We start from the raw sequence: 17,824 nt of genomic DNA on the forward strand, positions 1-17,824 counted from the left end.
CAAAAGGGGAATTACCTGACTGAGGCAGGTTTCTCCACTCTAAAGTTACTCTTCCCCTCATACAGCACCCTTCCTCCTTTATAAGAAAGTCCCTATATAAATCTCACACTTAAGGAATTGCACAGGAAACTGTACACAAATAGGTGAAATTCTTCTGTATGGGATATTTATTTACTGCATTTAATTATTTAACTAATCGTTTATTTATATCAACATATACTCTTGTATATTTATTTTATGCTGTGGGAACGTCCCATACTATAAAGTTTTTATTAAAGTGTTTATTATATTAAAGTACAATAAATTAAATTAAAGTAGAAAAAAATAGTAAAAGAAAATAAGGAAGAAAATAATATAGTTACGTCCCCAATTTGTAAATCTTTCTTTCTTCCAGTCTTCAAAGTATATATATAATATATAATTATATATATATATAAAATACTTATGTCTTACTAAATGGAAAAATCAATCACAAAAATAATTTAAAATGCTTGTTTATTTTTAATACAGCTCTAACAAGATGAATCATCTGTGTTACAACATTATTCTCATAGGTTATAGTTGTGCATAATATTTATAAAAAGTAGAAAAGAAGAGGAAGCAAAAGAAAATGAAATAAAACAAAATTTAAGAGATGATAGTAGGAAAAAAATTTTCTTATTTTTTGTATATACGTACAGCTCAATAATCATGTAACCTGGGCCAGGCATGATGGATCATGCCTGTAATCCCAATATTTTGGGCGGCTTATGTGGGAGGATCACTTGAGCTCAAGGGTTTGAGACCAGCCTGGGCAATATAACAAGCCCCTATCTATACAAAAATAATAATAAATAAAAATTAGTTGAGAATGGTGATGTGGGCCTGATGCTGCAGCTACTTGGGAGGCTTGCGCCTAGGAATTCAAGACCAGCCTGAACAAAATAGTAAGACCTCATTTCTAGAAAAAAACTTAAAAAAAATAGATAAGCATGCATATACATGCCTGTAGTTCTACCTACTTGGGAGGCTGAGGTGGGAGGATCAATTGAGTCAAGGAGATCCAGGCTGCAATGATCCGTGATTGTGCCACTGTACTCTAGCCTGGGCAACAGCATGAGACTCTGTCTCAAAAAAAAAAAAAAAAAATCGTTAAACAAAAATTTAAGAAGAAAATGTCAACCTAACTCTTGATTATGTATTTTATAGGAATCCAAAATAAGAAAAAGTGAAGAATAATAAAATGAAATACTTAATCAGTTATATTAAGAAAGGCCTTCTTAGATCTCAGTTCGAAATTTCAGTGTAGATTCCTTCATTTGCTGATCATAATTTTTATCAAATTTTTCATTCAAGGCTACCGTAAAGTGATTTTTCCAGTCCCCTATAATTCCTGTAACAAAAAAGAAAGTACAATAAATATTAGGTCTTCACAAAGGAATCATTAGGTTTGCTAATCTCATCACTTTCATTAACACCTAATCAAATATTATACTTGTAATTCTCAATTTTAGGAATCAAATGTACACCATTATTAATATACTTATTTGATCTTACAAAGATGGATTTGTCTTAATTGGTTTAAAAATAGCAAATTTAATTCTCTGATTCTTTCTTCTTATGCCACTTACTTTATCATTCTTCTCAAGTGTCATCTCAATTGTTGGGGCTCCCAGGATAAGGTCCATATTTTACCCACTCCTAAGGTGTTAAATATCATCTTAATGCTGATAGCACTCAAATCCAGACTTATGCTTTATATACAACTGCCTACATGACTTAGCCACCTGGAAGTTGTCCAAGTTTTCCAAATTAAATTAGTTCAAAAATAAATTCATCTTATGCCTTATCATATTGTAGTTTCTCCAATTACTTTTTAATGACCTGTGTAGTGGCAACAACAGGTATCCAAACATAATCTTGGATGTTATTCCCTTAACCATAACATCTAATTTATTATTTATATTCAGGCTATCTTTGTATCTACTGCCTCTTAACCACTTTTCCTGCTACTGCCAGCTTTAGAATGTTCCCCATCTGGGTAATTACAGTAGCCCAGAAAGGTTCACCTGTTTTGCTTTCCGTCACACTTCCAACACTCACCTTGCAGAAGGGAGCCACCTTCTTTTTTAGACTAGTCAAGAGTTCACTTGCCCTGTAGCTCAAGGAGCTCTAAACTTTCTCACTGAAATAACCCAAAACCAGAAGAAAATGTATATCCTAAAACATCAGATAGGGTCTGAGAGCATAGCAGCAAGCCACTGTTTGCAAGTATGACAACTGTTTTAAGTCCTCTGTAATATTTATATGTAGAATTTTGAAAAAGGAAATAATCAAAAGAATACATAATTAAAATATAATTTGAGAATTGATTCCCTTTTCAGTGGCTCCCTGCTTTTTTTTTTCCAGTGCCAGGTTTGCTATTTCTGTTATTTTAAAATTTTCCTGACTCTCTCACTGACAATATGGTTCAAAGAGTAAGATTTGTTTCTATTCTGTTGGTTTTTGCTTCCTCACAGTAAACATCTAAGTGTCTTACATGCCTTTAAATTTGTTAACTGGCTGTGTCTCACCGGGCTGTGCCTCCTTCCAAACAGATTTTTTTTCTCCTTATATGTTGATATTTTTGCTAAACAGAGCTATATTTAAATTTCTATTTTTTGCCACTTACTCTTGAAAGGTGTTTGCCACTTGCTAAAAAAAAATGTTGACAAACTATTCTAATCTTATTTCTTCAAATCAAAAAGAAAGAAATAAAATCTTTCTGTGGAATTTCTGGTTGGAACTTAAAGGAACTATACGATATATGTTGTAGCACTGAGGCACACAGCCTTGGTAAATGACAGCTAATAGGGTATGGTATTATTTCCAGCACTGAGATTGAGGTGTCTGCTGGTTATTTTTAATACAATATGATGCACATACTAAATAATCAATAGGTAATTGCAGTATAGTAGAAGTGTAACTTAAAGAGGGTATTCAAATGTAAGAGACTGCTGAAGGAAACTTAAGCTGGGTCCAAAGGCATTAAAATACCTCACTAGATTTTTGCCTATAACCGTATCACCCTGTGCCTTCCTCTAGCATCCAGGCAAACTGCATGACTTTCTCACCCTTTCTCATGAAGGGCGACACTTTCTGGTTCATTATTTCATCTGGAAGAGTTGTGTAATTTGTGGATGGATTGTTCTTCATCTCCTGGAATGAAGTATGATGTATAATCTTGTCCACAAGCTCCTCTGATGGCTTCCTCTCCAGGAAATGTATCAATTTTATCACCTCTTTTCTGATATCCTAGGGAGAGAAAATGTTCTGAGAAGTAAATTGCTAAAATTGCTAAAGCAGAATAAATTGATATCAAAATGAAAGAGAGAAAATATCCCTTTCTCTGTTCTCCTACTGATATTAGAATTAGATTTATAATGAGGAAAAGAAAAAAAACAGTCTTTGGGGAATTTTATGAAAGCCATTTTAAGGCTGAAAAAAATAGAAAAAAACTCTGCTAATTTCAAATTATCTGCTCTACCTTGTAGTTTTCAAAGTTAGGTATGTATCCCTAGACAACATATAATTTGGTTTTACCTAACTGATGTATGTTTTTGAAGTGTATTCCCTTTCATTACAATATAATATATAATTGTAATACAATAAAATAGATTATATGTTGATTCTTAGGTATATGTATATCTGGGTTGTTTTCAATTTTTGTGGTTATGAAGAATGCTACTATGAAAATTGTTGTATATAAAACCTAATGTACATAAGCCAGAATTTTTCTAGAGTGTATATTTAAGAGTAAAATTTCAGGGTCTTAAACTTCAGGTATGTTTGCTTTTGCTAGATAATGACAAGTTGTTTCTGTTTATGGTACTATCAACAGTGGGTTACTTTTCACTGATTCACATCCTAATATTTCTTACTGTCAGATTTTTGAACTGTTATCAGTGTAGTGGGTGTAAAATGGGTGTCGCATAGTGATTTTTATTTTGAATTACACTAACAAAGAAAAATTCTATTATGAGAAAATTTTAAGTCCATAAAAAATGTGTGTATTGATATCTCAGCATTCTCTTTATATTCGTCTTCCGGAAGTTTAAGTTGATATATGTGAGACCTTATCACTGTATCTTATATACCAATCGCTTTCTTAATTTTTAAATGCTAATACTTAGTAAGAACCATTACTTGTCATCATATAGTCTATTTATCTCACTGTTCTACCTTCTACGGAATTTCCTAACTCCATCTTTTACTTCAATAATTCTCTAGGTAGCCATGTCTAATCTATTATTAAACTCATATCTTAATTTTCCATATTTATTTTTTAAATATTTTGAGAAATTCTATTTGGCTATTTTTTCAAATCCACTCTGTCAATTTTAACAGCTTTTGTTTCTTTGTAATTTTTAAAATGTCATCCTTTATTTATTTAAACATATTAAACATGGTTATTTTATAGTACCTATCTAACAATTGCAACATCTCTACATTTGAATACCTGTTAATTACTTGCCCATGTTGATTCCTCATGTGTGAATGTGTGGTGTCTGTGTGTGGGTGTTGTTATTGCTTAATGAACTCAAGTTCTTTCAAGTTTTGCCTTTGAAATTTTTGAGGCTTGTGGTTTAAAATGTATTCACTTTTGGAATATTTTTATTTGCTAGCTGCAAATCTATGTTAAAGTATCTGGATTATTTTGGTCCTTTTCTTTTAAAAATTTACATGGCTATCAACATTTATTTAGAGGAAGATTTTTGTACCCCAAATATTTTCAAATGCTAACATCTTAGAAATTGCCAAGTTGCTTATACATTTCCAGTCCCTCACCTCTTTCAGGTCTTCATAAAAAAGAAATAGTACACGTGGACTCTTTCCCTTCTCCCACCAAGATTTTACATGTTTATACCAGGAACCATAAGGAACTAAAATTAAAGAGAAAAACAATGTAAAAGTGGTATCATCTCTGTAACTGCTTGAAAACTAATGTCCAAGAAAAAAATAGCAACAAATAAATATAAATAGGTGATCACAAAATAAAAAATAGATAAGCTGTATATCTTAAGCAAAGTTCTCTGCAGCAAGAGAGGCAAAGTATGTTAAATAATCTATATATGAAAAATAATGTGAATTTTATCATGGACATAGTTTATGACAGAACAGAGTAGTGAAAGTTCTGTCAACAATGTGATTTAAAACTTATGAGAAAATTGTTGAAACTGATGTGTAGGTATGTGTGTGTATGTGTAAAATCAAGTTGTTAGTGAAGGGAATTAACTTAGTGAAACAATCAGTGGTCTGAGAGAAAAGTATAGTTCTGGTCTCCAATTTATCATTTACAAACTAGACTGGCAACTGAAAATAGTAACCATGTATTTATTACACTATTAGTTTACATATTAAGGCGTGTTCTCCTAGGCACTCTTATATCATTCTCACCCCAGGAAATTAGATTTTAGAAATGATGTGATATAACCAAATGCTATCTCTTACTTTTTCTCTTCCCTCACTCATACTAAAAATGTTTCACAAAATATAAAGCTGACAAAATAATATAATGTTGTATGAGTCAAAACATTCTGCTTTGCCTTAAATCATTGTGTACCTCCTCTGTTCTTGGACTCCATTAGGGAATTTTTTGTTTAAAGAAAAAGTTCTACAATGAAATTTGTAGTGATCTCATTTATCCCTTTGTAGTGATGCAAAATTATGTTTCTCTGCCATACAGTGAAGGTCTTGACAATCTTAAGAAATATATTTTATTCATTATGCTTTAGTAAAAATTTTCCCAAAATGTAGCAGCAAATACAAAGCACACATATACCCTACTTTATTGAGTCAATATTATCATCTGTGGCTATAAAAACACATTATTATTTTTCTTTATAATGGTTACTACATGATCAGAATGACTATTTTTTTTCTATTTTCTTTGCTCCCCCAGAAAACTATCACCAATGCGAAAGAATGGCCTTCTTTAGTGAATACTAGACAAGCACATATATACCTTACTTTACTGAGTCAATATTATCATCTGTGGATATAAAAACACATTATTATTTTTCTTTATAATGGTTACTACATGATCAGAATGGCCTTCTTTAGTGAATACTAAACTATCCTGCACCCTTTCTTCCTCAAATCTAAACACTTTAGTCACAGTGTTTAATAAAAATAAAAAATTTCCCAGAATATCTGCTCAAGTAATTCTTGACAAATTTGAGAAATCTGGCTAAAATATTCAGATTGCACACTGCGTTGAATGAGGAAGAGTTTTTGTAAATAGTCAAACTTCTTTGTGAATTCCAGATTCATATAGAACCTGACAATTTTATTGGAAACAAATGAACATTCTCTCTTCTCTAATCTTTCCCTGACCCCTTGTTCAATAGAGCTGTAATAACTTGATGTAAAATACTTTTTTTCTACTAAAAATAGACAAGACAAAAAATAATAATGTGTTTTTATAGCCACAGATGATAATATTGACTCAATAAAGTAGGGTATATGTGTGCTTTGTATTTGCTGCTACATTTTGGGAAAATTTTTACTAAAGCATAATGAATAAAATATATTTCTTAAGATTGTCAAGACCTTCACTGTATGGCAGAGAAACATAATTTTGCATCACTACAAAGGGATAAATGAGATCACTACAAATTTCATTGTAGAACTTTTTCTTTAAACAAAAAATTCCCTAATGGAGTCCAAGAACAGAGGAGGTACACAATGATTTAAGGCAAAGCAGAATGTTTTGACTCATACAACATTATATTATTTTGTCAGCTTTATATTTTGTGAAACATTTTTAGTATGAGTGAGGGAAGAGAAAAAGTAAGAGATAGCATTTGGTTATATCACATCATTTCTAAAATCTAATTTCCTGGGGTGAGAATGATATAAGACTCAGACAGTGAGTCTCAATCGTGGAGAGTAAAATTGCTAACCCCTGCCCCAAAACATACTTCCATACATTTATTTTTATGTGTTGAACCAGAGTGCTCAGATTCTGCAATTTGCCATCTACATCTGGACACCTTATGCTTGCTCTAAATCTCAAGGCGCCTTTAGAATTTCTGTGTTTTAAGTATGAATCATGGAAGAAAACATACCAGAACAAACAAAAACTTTTACCCAGTGATGGCATTTGTCTTGTAGCATCTTGAAAAAAAAATTCAGAGTAAAGAATCTGTTCATACCCTGTCCTTGCATGAATTTCTCCACAAATTCTGGAAAGGATCCAGGATTTGGATGACCGGCCACCATTAGAAAAAAATAATAAAAGGAAACAGCCACATCCTTTGCATTCCGGCAAAGGTAGATCATCTGAGAGGATGAAATTGTATATTAAACCACTTAATATTTTTTCAAACACACTCATCAAGATTTTTAACAAAAAGATTTATATTTTCAACTATAAACATAGTACACATTCATTTTACAAAATGTATAAAGCATGTAAAATTATGTATGAAGACATCTTCAGTAACCTGAGGTGACAGTGGTTTTTGTAGTGTTGTGTTCTGTTTGTTCTCAAGTTTTGTCTTTATGCCATTTTCACAAATAACACCTCATTTGAGTGTAGTAAAATTCATCGATATTAATTAAACCAGTTAGATTATTTGTTATTCCCAATTTATAAGTGAAGAGACTGAGCTGAAGTTTAATAACAATACAGCATTGAGACTAAATCAATGAGAATAAAGCATTTGGTTTCAGTCAATCAACTATACAGTGCTCTGGTCTTTATACGACCACCACTCTGCATAATTAAAAAAATAGTTCTGAGGTCTCTTCACTTTCAATATTGCAGGAAAAAAATGTTTATGAGGTTTTATTTATATGCACATTAAATTCAGTGAAAATATAATCTCTGCCAACACCTTGTTAGTTTCCATTTTACATGCAGAATAAATACCAACAAATTAGTTATCAGAAAGAAATGGTTTTAGTTTCCAGTTTTGGCACTAAGAATACAAAGTACCAGCAATTTTGGATCTAAATATTTTCTTTACTGAAAAAATGATTTGGGTCACATTACCTGTGGTCTACCTTAGGTCTGATACTGAATGCTGCATGAAAAGATCTGCAAAAGTAAAATCCAGTAACCATGTGGTCTCCTACTTAGGCCCTCAGGCACCTAAATAATGTCATGAAAGACTACTGTTGAGTCTCCACTGTTTATGGAATGTGATTAAACCTACTAAATTGTCTTACTGAAGATATCTTCTAACAGTTTTATAGAAATCTAGCTTATTCTTAAATGTATGGCTCTCATTTTTATGGCCCTCTTTTAAAAGCCTCTAAATACTAGAGACTAAAAGTGAAATTTTTTCATATAAAATTCATCATTAGTGAATTTGAAATTTCCCAATCTTAATTATAACTCTTCCTAGTTCTTTTCATTTATTGGCTGAATGGAACCCTTTGCCAATATATGCATTAATTTACTTCAGAATTTTCGTCCCTTGTCTTCTTCGTTCTATTCTCTTATTCTTGAATGTTTTCTGTTTCTCAAAATGAGATTTATATTTTATAGCTTCCTTCCACTTCCTCCATGAGGCTTTTTATTTTCCCAGATAGAAAAAAGTGATCTCTCTTTCCCTAACATCCTATTAGTTTATAGTATTTCTTTTGGCAGATCTTATTCAATACCCCAAACTTTTTACTGTACATACTCATTTTTCTGTCCTCAAGGGAAATCTAGCTCTTTTCTGAAGATAAGACTTGCACTACATCTCTCTTGAGTCAAAGTTACTAGCTTGCCAATGATTCACTTGTGATTATAATCTATCTTAAAAATTCTGCACTTTAAAGTCCCCTATTCCTATGATACTTTCTATACCTCTTCAGTATGATGCCATTTCTAAGCTTGCAGACATTCCCTTGCTTTAACTGAAAATTTGAACACCTGTCTCATGGTTTCATGCTCCATTGAAATTCTTTTCTCATCTGTGTAATTTTAGTGTCTGTAGGTGTGATCTACTTGATTATCTATGTTCATATAACCACTGATCATTACTTCTAGGTTACTTCAGACAACCACTTTTGTAACCAAATACCGAATCATGCCTTCACTATGAAGGTTTCACTTTTGAAGCATTATCCTGAGCCATAATCTTTTCTTTGGAGAAATCCTGCTTCTTCCTTCTTCCCCATCATTTATTCCACATACCTCTCCTATAATCACGCCAAGGGCTCAAATCCGCTGGCGTCAGTTATTGATATTATCTACTAATCTGTTACTTTTTGTCACTTTCTTCTCTTTGTCAGTTAGGGTCTCTGCTCCATCACTCCAAATATCCTTTATCTACTTGGAAAAGGATATTTACAAATATCCTCCATCTATTTGTTTTTTTTTTGTTGTTGTTGTTGTTCCTCTGTAAATCACTCTGGAAATACTCCAAACATGAATCCCTCTATCTCCTACTCTTTGATAACCTCTGAAAAATAGGCAGCTTTGTGAAGACTTGGACTATTGTAAATGTATGGTACCTGTTTCTATTTGAGAAGTAAGGAGTTAACAGCAAGCCCACCACTATCCTCCAAAGGGAAAAAGTGTCTTGGTCAAATCTCTTAATAAATAATAATGCCATATCTCCTGGAAAGTACATAACTGGTGTTTACTAATGAGACAGCCCCTACATATGGAATAACTTCAGCAGGATGTATATGGTCTATCTAGGATTGCTAATGATAAAAACAAACTAACATGGAAATCTTTGAAATTTTTGTCTGTAGATCTCTAGGAAATGTCAAATATGCCATGTATCAGGTTACAAAATGACCACATTTTATGACTGGGATATATCCCCTTTTTTGTTAGTGATATTTGCAAATAGTGCTATAAGATCTTGAAGAACAGCCCTGATGGTAGAGAGGTCTTGAAGAACAGAATTGGTGGTCTCAGACTTCATGTTTCCCCTGTATTTTGAGGTTATGTATAACACTATTTTTAAAGAGCAAAACTAATAGTATAGGTTATAAGCTTAGTATGTCTATAACTCCTCATTACCATTAAAATGAAAGAGTCCAAACGTCTTAACTTGACTTTCAATATTTTTTATAATCAATTTCTAGCTAATCTCCTTTTACCTTTTAGCCAATATGTATACTTAATCTTCCCGCCAAACTGAACAGATTTCAGATGCTCCCTCAGATTATCTCTGAATTTGCATCCTCCTATACATCATTCAAATATCAGCTGAAATGTTGCTCCTGGATGCCTTCACTACCCCTAGAGTCTGAGTTAAATTTCTCTCTTACTTAACCTATGATACTTCTTTCACAGTCCACTTGTCCTTTTACTCCAGTGGACTGTGTCCATGAAGACAAGGATTGCATGTGTCTTATTGTTAAGTCCCTAACACATAATAGGTCCTCAATACATAGTTATTATACAATGCTTATCTGATCTATCCTTTTCTGGTTCATTTGCATGCCTAACAACACCAAGCACAGTATTTTTCAAAGGGAGGAAATTCAATTACAATTAGTAATAACAACAAATATAAAAGTAGCTACCATATTGTTTACAACATTCTAGGAACTATGTAAAGCACTTTATAAGCATTATCATTTAATCCTTATAACAACTCTATGAAAAGATGTTATCTTTCTTCTACAGATGTAAAAACTTAGTCTTAGGGAGTTTAACAGGACTTTTTAGAACCACATCTGGCAAAAGACAGAGTTGTATTCTATATTTGTTGTATTCCACACTTGTTAAACATCTATAGAATCAATGAAAAAACAAATAAACAAGTATGTATAACTGATGAGATCATTCTATCATATCTTGGAGTTGGATGAAGTTTTGAGAACACTTGACTCCAGTTACCTTACAATTCTTTTCCCAAAATGAGACTGGAAGAAGTTCAGGTGGCAAATGAGTCTTCACAATTCTAGGAGAATTCATCTCTTCTAATTGTTTTACTCCTGATTTTTACAAAAGTAAAGGTTAGGCAACGTCAAAAATTATAACTATTTATGCAGATTTATATAGATATTTATATTGTAATTAGATTTTTTGTAACATGAAGGATAAATTATTGAGGGAATGGATACCCCATTTTCCATGGTGTAATTATTATGCATTGCATGCTTATATCAAAACATCTCAGGTACCCCAAGCCCATATTTACATCTAATATATTTTCACAAAAATTTAAAATTTTAAAAAAAAATCTATATTGTGTCCATAATAACACTATGAAAAAAGAAACACAGATAGAGAAAACTACAGAGAAAAATATAAAATAAAATAAAATTTCATCACTTGGGAGCAATCATTAATATTTTGCCAATCAATCTTCTGTGCAAATCTACTTATATCCTCAAATTTACAGCCATCACAATACCATGCACACAGATAAACATTTTGATAGCTTCTAATTGTCTTTTTCTCTCAGTATATTATATTTACACTGCAATATCCAGAAACATCCAAAAATTTTTAGCAATTTTATGCTGTTATTATACAATATTTAACTATTCTTTTGTTGATTTGCATTTAGGTTGTTTCTAATTTTCCACAATATTAAAAGAATCTGAGGTAAATATATTTTTGCATATATCATTGAAAAAATTTATTAGTATTTTCTCAATATTTAAAATATCACATTCAGCCCACAGAGAAATAAATGTTTACACATTGTTAAACTCTGCTGAAGGCATACAAGAATTGTCTTTATTCACTCTATTGCAGACACATGCTATCCATATGCTATAATACAAAGCCTGCCAAAATTTAAATTTAAATTTATATGATTTCTTATGTAATAGACCTTATACTAATTGCCATTATTGCTTATAATCTCATTGCTTTTACCATCTACATACACACCTTAGAATATATGCAAATAGTTTCTAAAATAAACCTGAACATTACCATTCATGACGCTTTCATTTCTGCATTCCAGGAAAGGTATTCGATTAAAAATTACATCTTCTTTGCACTTTTCCACATCACCTTCTTTATAGATCATATACACGATTTCACAAACCCAGGTTGTGCCTGTAAAAATTAAATAAACCTGAGTCTCCTGCTGACCATGTAGAGTTGATGACAGGAGTGCTGAATTTATGGATGGATAAAGTAGAAAGGTACCAATGCAATACTATTTAAAGGGTGTCTGAATAGCCAGACTCAAGAAATATTTTCTATAATATTTTATGTTTAGGACACAAAAATAACTTCAAGAGATAAAGATAAAAATTAAGTAAGGCACACCTGAGACCTGTGTCCAAATTTGTTCATGATGAATTGTGACATTGTATAAGCTGATAACAGTTTTGGACTTTAATTTTTATATCTAAAAATTAAGAAGGCTTTAATAATAGGTGAAGCATACAAACATGCCTTCAATGAAAAATTTTACTCATGGCATATTAAGTCTCAGGTTGGGTCCTGGGTCAGAAAACTTAGCAAAAGATAAATCTGGTTCCTGTCCTATGGGAGCTAAAAGCCCTTTGAAAAGTCACTGACATTGTTCAGTAGTACCAATACTTTCTGTTTTTATTAAGATGCTGTTGTATAAGATGGCACAGGGATTTAAATAACTTCTAAGGAGGAATATATAAGTCAGTGTGCTGCTGCCATGACATTTTGAAAAGAAATGCCTTTGAGAGGATGTGAACATTGAGCTTAGCCTTAATAATTACTGGCATGAATTCACCAGTTGTGGGAGGTAAGAGACAATTCTACCAGACAGAAGTCCAGTCTCTTTTTAATCTAAAGTTGGTACTTAAGAATGGGATAGTGGTTAGGAAAATAATTGGAAATAGACTATAAGACCTCAATCAAAGAGTCTATCTGAAAAGAGGAGTTGGGTCTCAGGCAAGCAGATATAGCAAGCCTTGTAGTTCATACTAAAGAGTCCAAGTTGTTTTTATAAAAATCATTGAAAAATATTGACATATGTTAAGCAGAAGAGCAAGATTATCAGGATTGTGTTTTAGAAGATTTTTTCTAGGGCTAGAATAAACACAGTAGTGGAGTGAGGGATCCATAGGAAGGGAGATAAGAGACCTGTTAAGAGGCTGTAAGACATATCTATCAGACTAAATGGCCAAAACGTTTTGATTGATTATAAATGGCAGACGAAGAAGCAAGAAGGATTGAACTTAGGATAGCTCACAGGTTTCCTCTTCAGATGACTGGTATTGTGCTGCCATTGATTCCAGTAGGGGAGAAAATAAAGAAGCAGATTTAGAGTCAAGGTAGCGAAGGGCATATTTAGCATTTCACTTTATTTCTAAGTAGTAAGTGGAACAACCAGATAGAGAAATATTAATTTAGACTAGCCTAATTTCTAAAAGTCTATAGTTGTAAAACTCCAAAACTATGCTTATGGATAGACTAAATAGCTGGTGAGCTGAAAGAGAGTTTTAAAATATCTGTAAATTTGGTGGTCATACTCTGTATATACAACAACATTAATGGCATAAGGTAAACAGTTGGTAGTTTTAAATTTTCATTATGGGATGAATACAGGTTCATTACTACACATTACGTTGGTTTTGGTTTCTAACTGTGCTCAACAACATCTATTTGTCAATATGCTATTCAAGTTATAGCTACAAATTGTGGTCAGGGAATAGAGTGACCTTTTCTATGTCTATATCAAAACTACTGCATATAGAGAATGAGTGTGTACAATGTGAACATCTTAACATTTACGGTGAGTTTATTAATTTTAGGTGACAAAGAGTAACAAATAGATTTACCAGATTTAGGATAGGTGGCAATGACAACATCATCTGGTCTTGCCTGGAATGCTTCCACATTATCCCAATATTTGGCAAAATCTTTATACATTAGAATCCCATGGACTTCTTCAAACTTTTCATAATAGTCAAATTCAGAATTCATGGCGGTACACTGAAAAAAAAGTGCTTTATATTTTGTTTGTATTTAACAATATTTTACCATTAACCACTATATATATAATGAGACCCTCCTACATATCTAGCACTTCTTAGTTGTTGCACATATAGGGCAAAAACAATAAAGTTACACATGAAATAGTTTTGGTGCTTTAAGAATTTTTTTTAATTGTAGTTTGGGCTCTGATGTACATGTGCACATCCAGCATCCTGCAGGATTGCTGCATAGGTAGATACATGCCATGGTAGTTTGCTGTCTCCATCCCCTTACCCCATCGCCTACATCAGGCATTTCTCTAAGTGTTATCCCTCTCCATCCTCCCTGCCCTCCACCCTCCCACCTAGCCCAGTGAGTGTTGTTCTCTTCCCCGTGCCCAAGTGTTCTCATTGTTCATCACGCGTCTATGAGTGAAAACATGTGGTGTTTGGTTTTCTGTTCTTGTGTCAGTTTGCTGAGAATGATGGTTTCTAGATTCACTTTTTTAACTGTATTAGAAAGATGTCTGACACATAAAAGAATAGGAAAGCTCAAGTGATTATGAAGTAAAATGCTTAAAGCTAAATAAAAATGTGGATATACTTGATATTTCTATGATAAATGAAAACCACAGAGCCTCCAATTACTTTAAAAATTGCTGGGGCATATAAAAAGACAAAGAATTCCAGAAGTAAAAAATTTTAGTAAATTATCCAATTATGTATACATTAAATAACAACAAAGGTTTGATTATTTATTATTATTATTATTTTGATTATTATTGCCAGATATCTAAGTCAGAGATTTTTAAGTTCTTGGAATATGTATCATTTTATGAAAATAATCCAAATGCTTGGTGAATATATTTAAAAGAAAAGAAGATGAAATTAATGACACTGTCATGGAATCTTAAGAGTATAAAGAATTCCTTTGTCACCTTTAAAATTGCTTTTTTCCCCATTTGATCAATAAGGTATTGGTCACTCCCATTATAAGTTTAAGCAAGATGGTTATCATTTCCTAATTCATCTCCTGATCCCATGATAATCTACTTCATGTTCAGGTTTAGTAACAGAATTTTTAATTAAGCAAACTTTCTTTCATTAGCTTTCAAATTCCTTTGGTATTGTTTTCCAACTGCCAAACTTAACTTATTTTGAATTTATGGCATAGCTTCTCAACACATTTTGTCCTTCCTGACATTACCCTTTCTAGGTTTTCCTCCTGTTCACATTTGCCCAAAGAGCTGCCTGATAAATTCTTCTACACACATAATTACCCTAGCCCGTAGGGTAATCTCAATCTTTTTAAAACCTTGCTCTAGGTCATATCAAATATAATGTCATCAAAATTATATGATTTCTATTTCCAAAATACAAATTAGTCTTATCAATAAATTTCTTTTTCCCTAAGCTTTCTCCTTAGTCTCAGAAAATAGATCTTTCACTGTAAGAAATGTGTATAAAAGGCACCACCACTTGTCCTGCCTGTTGATTTGTTTATTCATGTGTATTACTTTCTTGGTTTTCAGCCAAGTTTGTAAGAATTGGCTTATAGTCATCTGGGAGTGGTAGATGTATTATTAAGCAGTTGGCTGACTCCCAGATACCCCTTCATAGTCAATTTTGGTCTGAGAGGCAAAGTAGGTGGCATGTAATAAAATATCTTTTCTCACTTTATTCCTTTTGCTAAATTGTCTCATATTGCAATGTATGGATTTGCTTTCTATGTGCCCCCCTTTTTCTCAAAAGATATATTTCAGTTAGAAATTGTCAGTTTCATATCATAAGTACATAGGTCAGTTGTTCAGAAAGACACATCAATAAAAAATTGTTAAATATTAAACTCCTAACTCTACGTACATAAAAAAATTAAACTCAGAGTTTATCTTTCCTCTCTCCTTCTTTTTCTTCCTCCCTTTCTGTGTCCTCCCCTCCTGCATCTTCCAACCTGTCTTTTATCTAGCAAATACTCCTTATGTGAATGTCTACCTGTTCCTAGGCCCTGTGGTCAGTGCTGCAATACGGTGGATATAGACACATAAGGTTCTCACAGTCCTCACCCTCAATCTTTATTCTACCTGCTTCTACCCTGCTTGCTTTATTTTCTCATCAGTAAAATGGAAAACATGTCCAGCATTCAGCACTTTTAAGGTAGCAATACTACTGTAGTTTTACATTAAAGCAATAGGCAACAGAACACTACATAAACAGACTATGTTTAACAACAAGTTATTTTAAAAGGTTTTAAATGTTTATATCATTAAATAACTAAAGTGTCAACAAAGACTTTGGTCTTTCTATATTTTATTTTTAACAGCTTTGTGATACATAATTTGCATTCCATATTTTCTATATCTAAAATCTAAGTATTCATATTAATAACAAAAAGTACAACCTGTTTAGATGATCCTGTGAAAGAAATTTATCTAGTTGAGGCCTCTTCAAATACCAAGGGAGATCTTAAGCTGCAAAAAAAAGATGAGAACCACTTCTGCATTTGGAATGTTTCTGGTGAGTTTATATTCTGAATGCCAGAAAAGGAGGCGGAGATTAACTTGAGGGGCTTGGCTTTGTGAAGCCCATGAAGCAATAATTAATGTAGATGTTAATACATACCTGCATCTGCAGTAACCACACAGAATCATGTCCATTCACAGGGATGTAGAAATATTCTGCTGTTATTTTTTAAATTATTTGGCTCATATTCAAATTCCTACATGTATTTTTTTGACTCATATTCAAATTCCTAAGTCTGCCGTCAGGGGTTTGGGAAGAAGGAGAAAGAAAAGGAAAAGATGAGAAAGAAGATGCCTGGAGCTAAACACAAAAGAGATTGGGAAGGGAGAATCCCTTATTCAATTACTGATAAATGATAACATGACTACAGCTAACTTTCAAAAGAATAAACTTACTGGAGTGAGGAGAAAGAAGTCAATGACAGGAAAGAAACAGGACAGTGAGCACCTTCAATCAGACCTTGCTCTGTTTACTAAGACCTGCCAAAGGAGCTATTGTAGTACTTGGGTTGTGTTCTAACATGTCAACTGGAAATCACCTATTTAAAATCTTTGCCTTTAGCTCTTAAGCAGACATGAAAATTTTAAAAAGCAGATGACAGCTAAAGAATGTAAATATCACTCACCTTTCGATTATTATTTCAGAAACCTGACTTCTCTCTGTTCCCAATCACAAAATGGCATACCATGAATTTTTCAGGTAATGGTACCTACCAACGCTTGGAATTTAGACAAGAAATTAGAAAAATAAGTGGCCAGGAGTGTGTGGAATCCACAAGTACATTGCCTTTCTTCTTTTCATTTTTCTGCACTTACTCTGTTTTCACTTAAGAAAATTCTCCTTTGTTCCACCCCATCAACACCTCCAACCCTGTTACTTCTTATTTCTCTCTTAATTACAATTAGATTACATTTCCTTTGAGAGACTGTCTGACTTTTACAAGATTCTATGTTCCCTAAGTGACTTTTAAACTTGGCACTTTCTCCTAACTAGCATTTATTCTACTGTGTTGTAATCAATGATTACTTGTCCAGAGTACTTTTCAGATAATAAGTAGCTTGAAAAAAAGCTTTTACTCTGTAATTAGCATTTTTTCTGGCATATAGTAGGCTAGGCACTGAATATGTGTTTACTGAATAAAAGTGGCTGATTTATTCAAGAAATATAAGAAGTTAAGGGGACCATTGTTTTTACAGAAAGCAGTATCTAGCCTTATGCAAAATAAAAAGTGCTAGGTGGTTTCTGAAAAATGGGCTTTTCATAATAGAAAATCAAGGCAGAAAAACAGTAACCAGGTTTCCAAATTTAGATTTTGTTTTTACTTGATTTTATACAGTCGTATTATTTGAGTTAAATAAAATGTGTATTGAAAACACTTAATCATTAAATGCACAAATTTAATCATTCATACACCTACAATATACCCATAAAATTAAGTGTATATATATATATATATATATATATA

At 32.5% G+C, this 17,824-nt stretch overlaps 1 protein-coding gene and 1 long non-coding RNA gene across 5 annotated transcripts; one reads left to right on the forward strand and one right to left on the reverse strand.

The window, feature by feature from the left end:
- Nucleotides 1-478: 478 nt before the first annotated feature.
- Nucleotides 479-17,337, reverse strand: SULT1E1 (sulfotransferase family 1E member 1). Of its 4 annotated transcripts, none has more exons than XM_032259324.1 (10): nucleotides 17,175-17,337; nucleotides 16,985-17,018; nucleotides 16,238-16,307; nucleotides 13,705-13,858; nucleotides 11,867-11,992; nucleotides 10,817-10,914; nucleotides 7,176-7,302; nucleotides 4,807-4,901; nucleotides 3,093-3,273; nucleotides 479-1,372 (listed from the first exon to the last, which is right to left on the reverse strand). In XM_032259324.1, exons 4-10 carry the CDS (start codon nucleotides 13,847-13,849, stop codon nucleotides 1,260-1,262), a joined length of 885 nt encoding a protein of 294 aa, XP_032115215.1. In that variant the 5' UTR covers nucleotides 13,850-13,858; nucleotides 16,238-16,307; nucleotides 16,985-17,018; nucleotides 17,175-17,337; the 3' UTR covers nucleotides 479-1,259. The 4 variants fall into 4 exon arrangements, with proteins under 4 accessions (XP_032115215.1, XP_032115214.1, XP_032115216.1 ...); XM_032259323.1 differs by having other exon boundaries at nucleotides 16,985-17,077; XM_032259325.1 differs by lacking the exons at nucleotides 16,238-16,307; nucleotides 16,985-17,018; nucleotides 17,175-17,337 and adding an exon at nucleotides 15,231-16,100.
- LOC116537268 lies at nucleotides 12,272-12,665 on the forward strand. The gene is made up of 2 exons (XR_004263049.1): nucleotides 12,272-12,370; nucleotides 12,404-12,665. It is a non-coding gene; the product is annotated as an uncharacterized LOC116537268 (long non-coding RNA).
- Nucleotides 17,338-17,824: the final 487 nt, after the last annotated feature.

The sequence above is a fragment of the Sapajus apella genome, unplaced genomic scaffold (assembly GCF_009761245.1).
Source record: "Sapajus apella isolate SASKATOON/1434 unplaced genomic scaffold, GSC_monkey_1.0 scaffold108, whole genome shotgun sequence".
Lineage (NCBI taxonomy): Eukaryota > Metazoa > Chordata > Mammalia > Primates > Cebidae > Sapajus > Sapajus apella.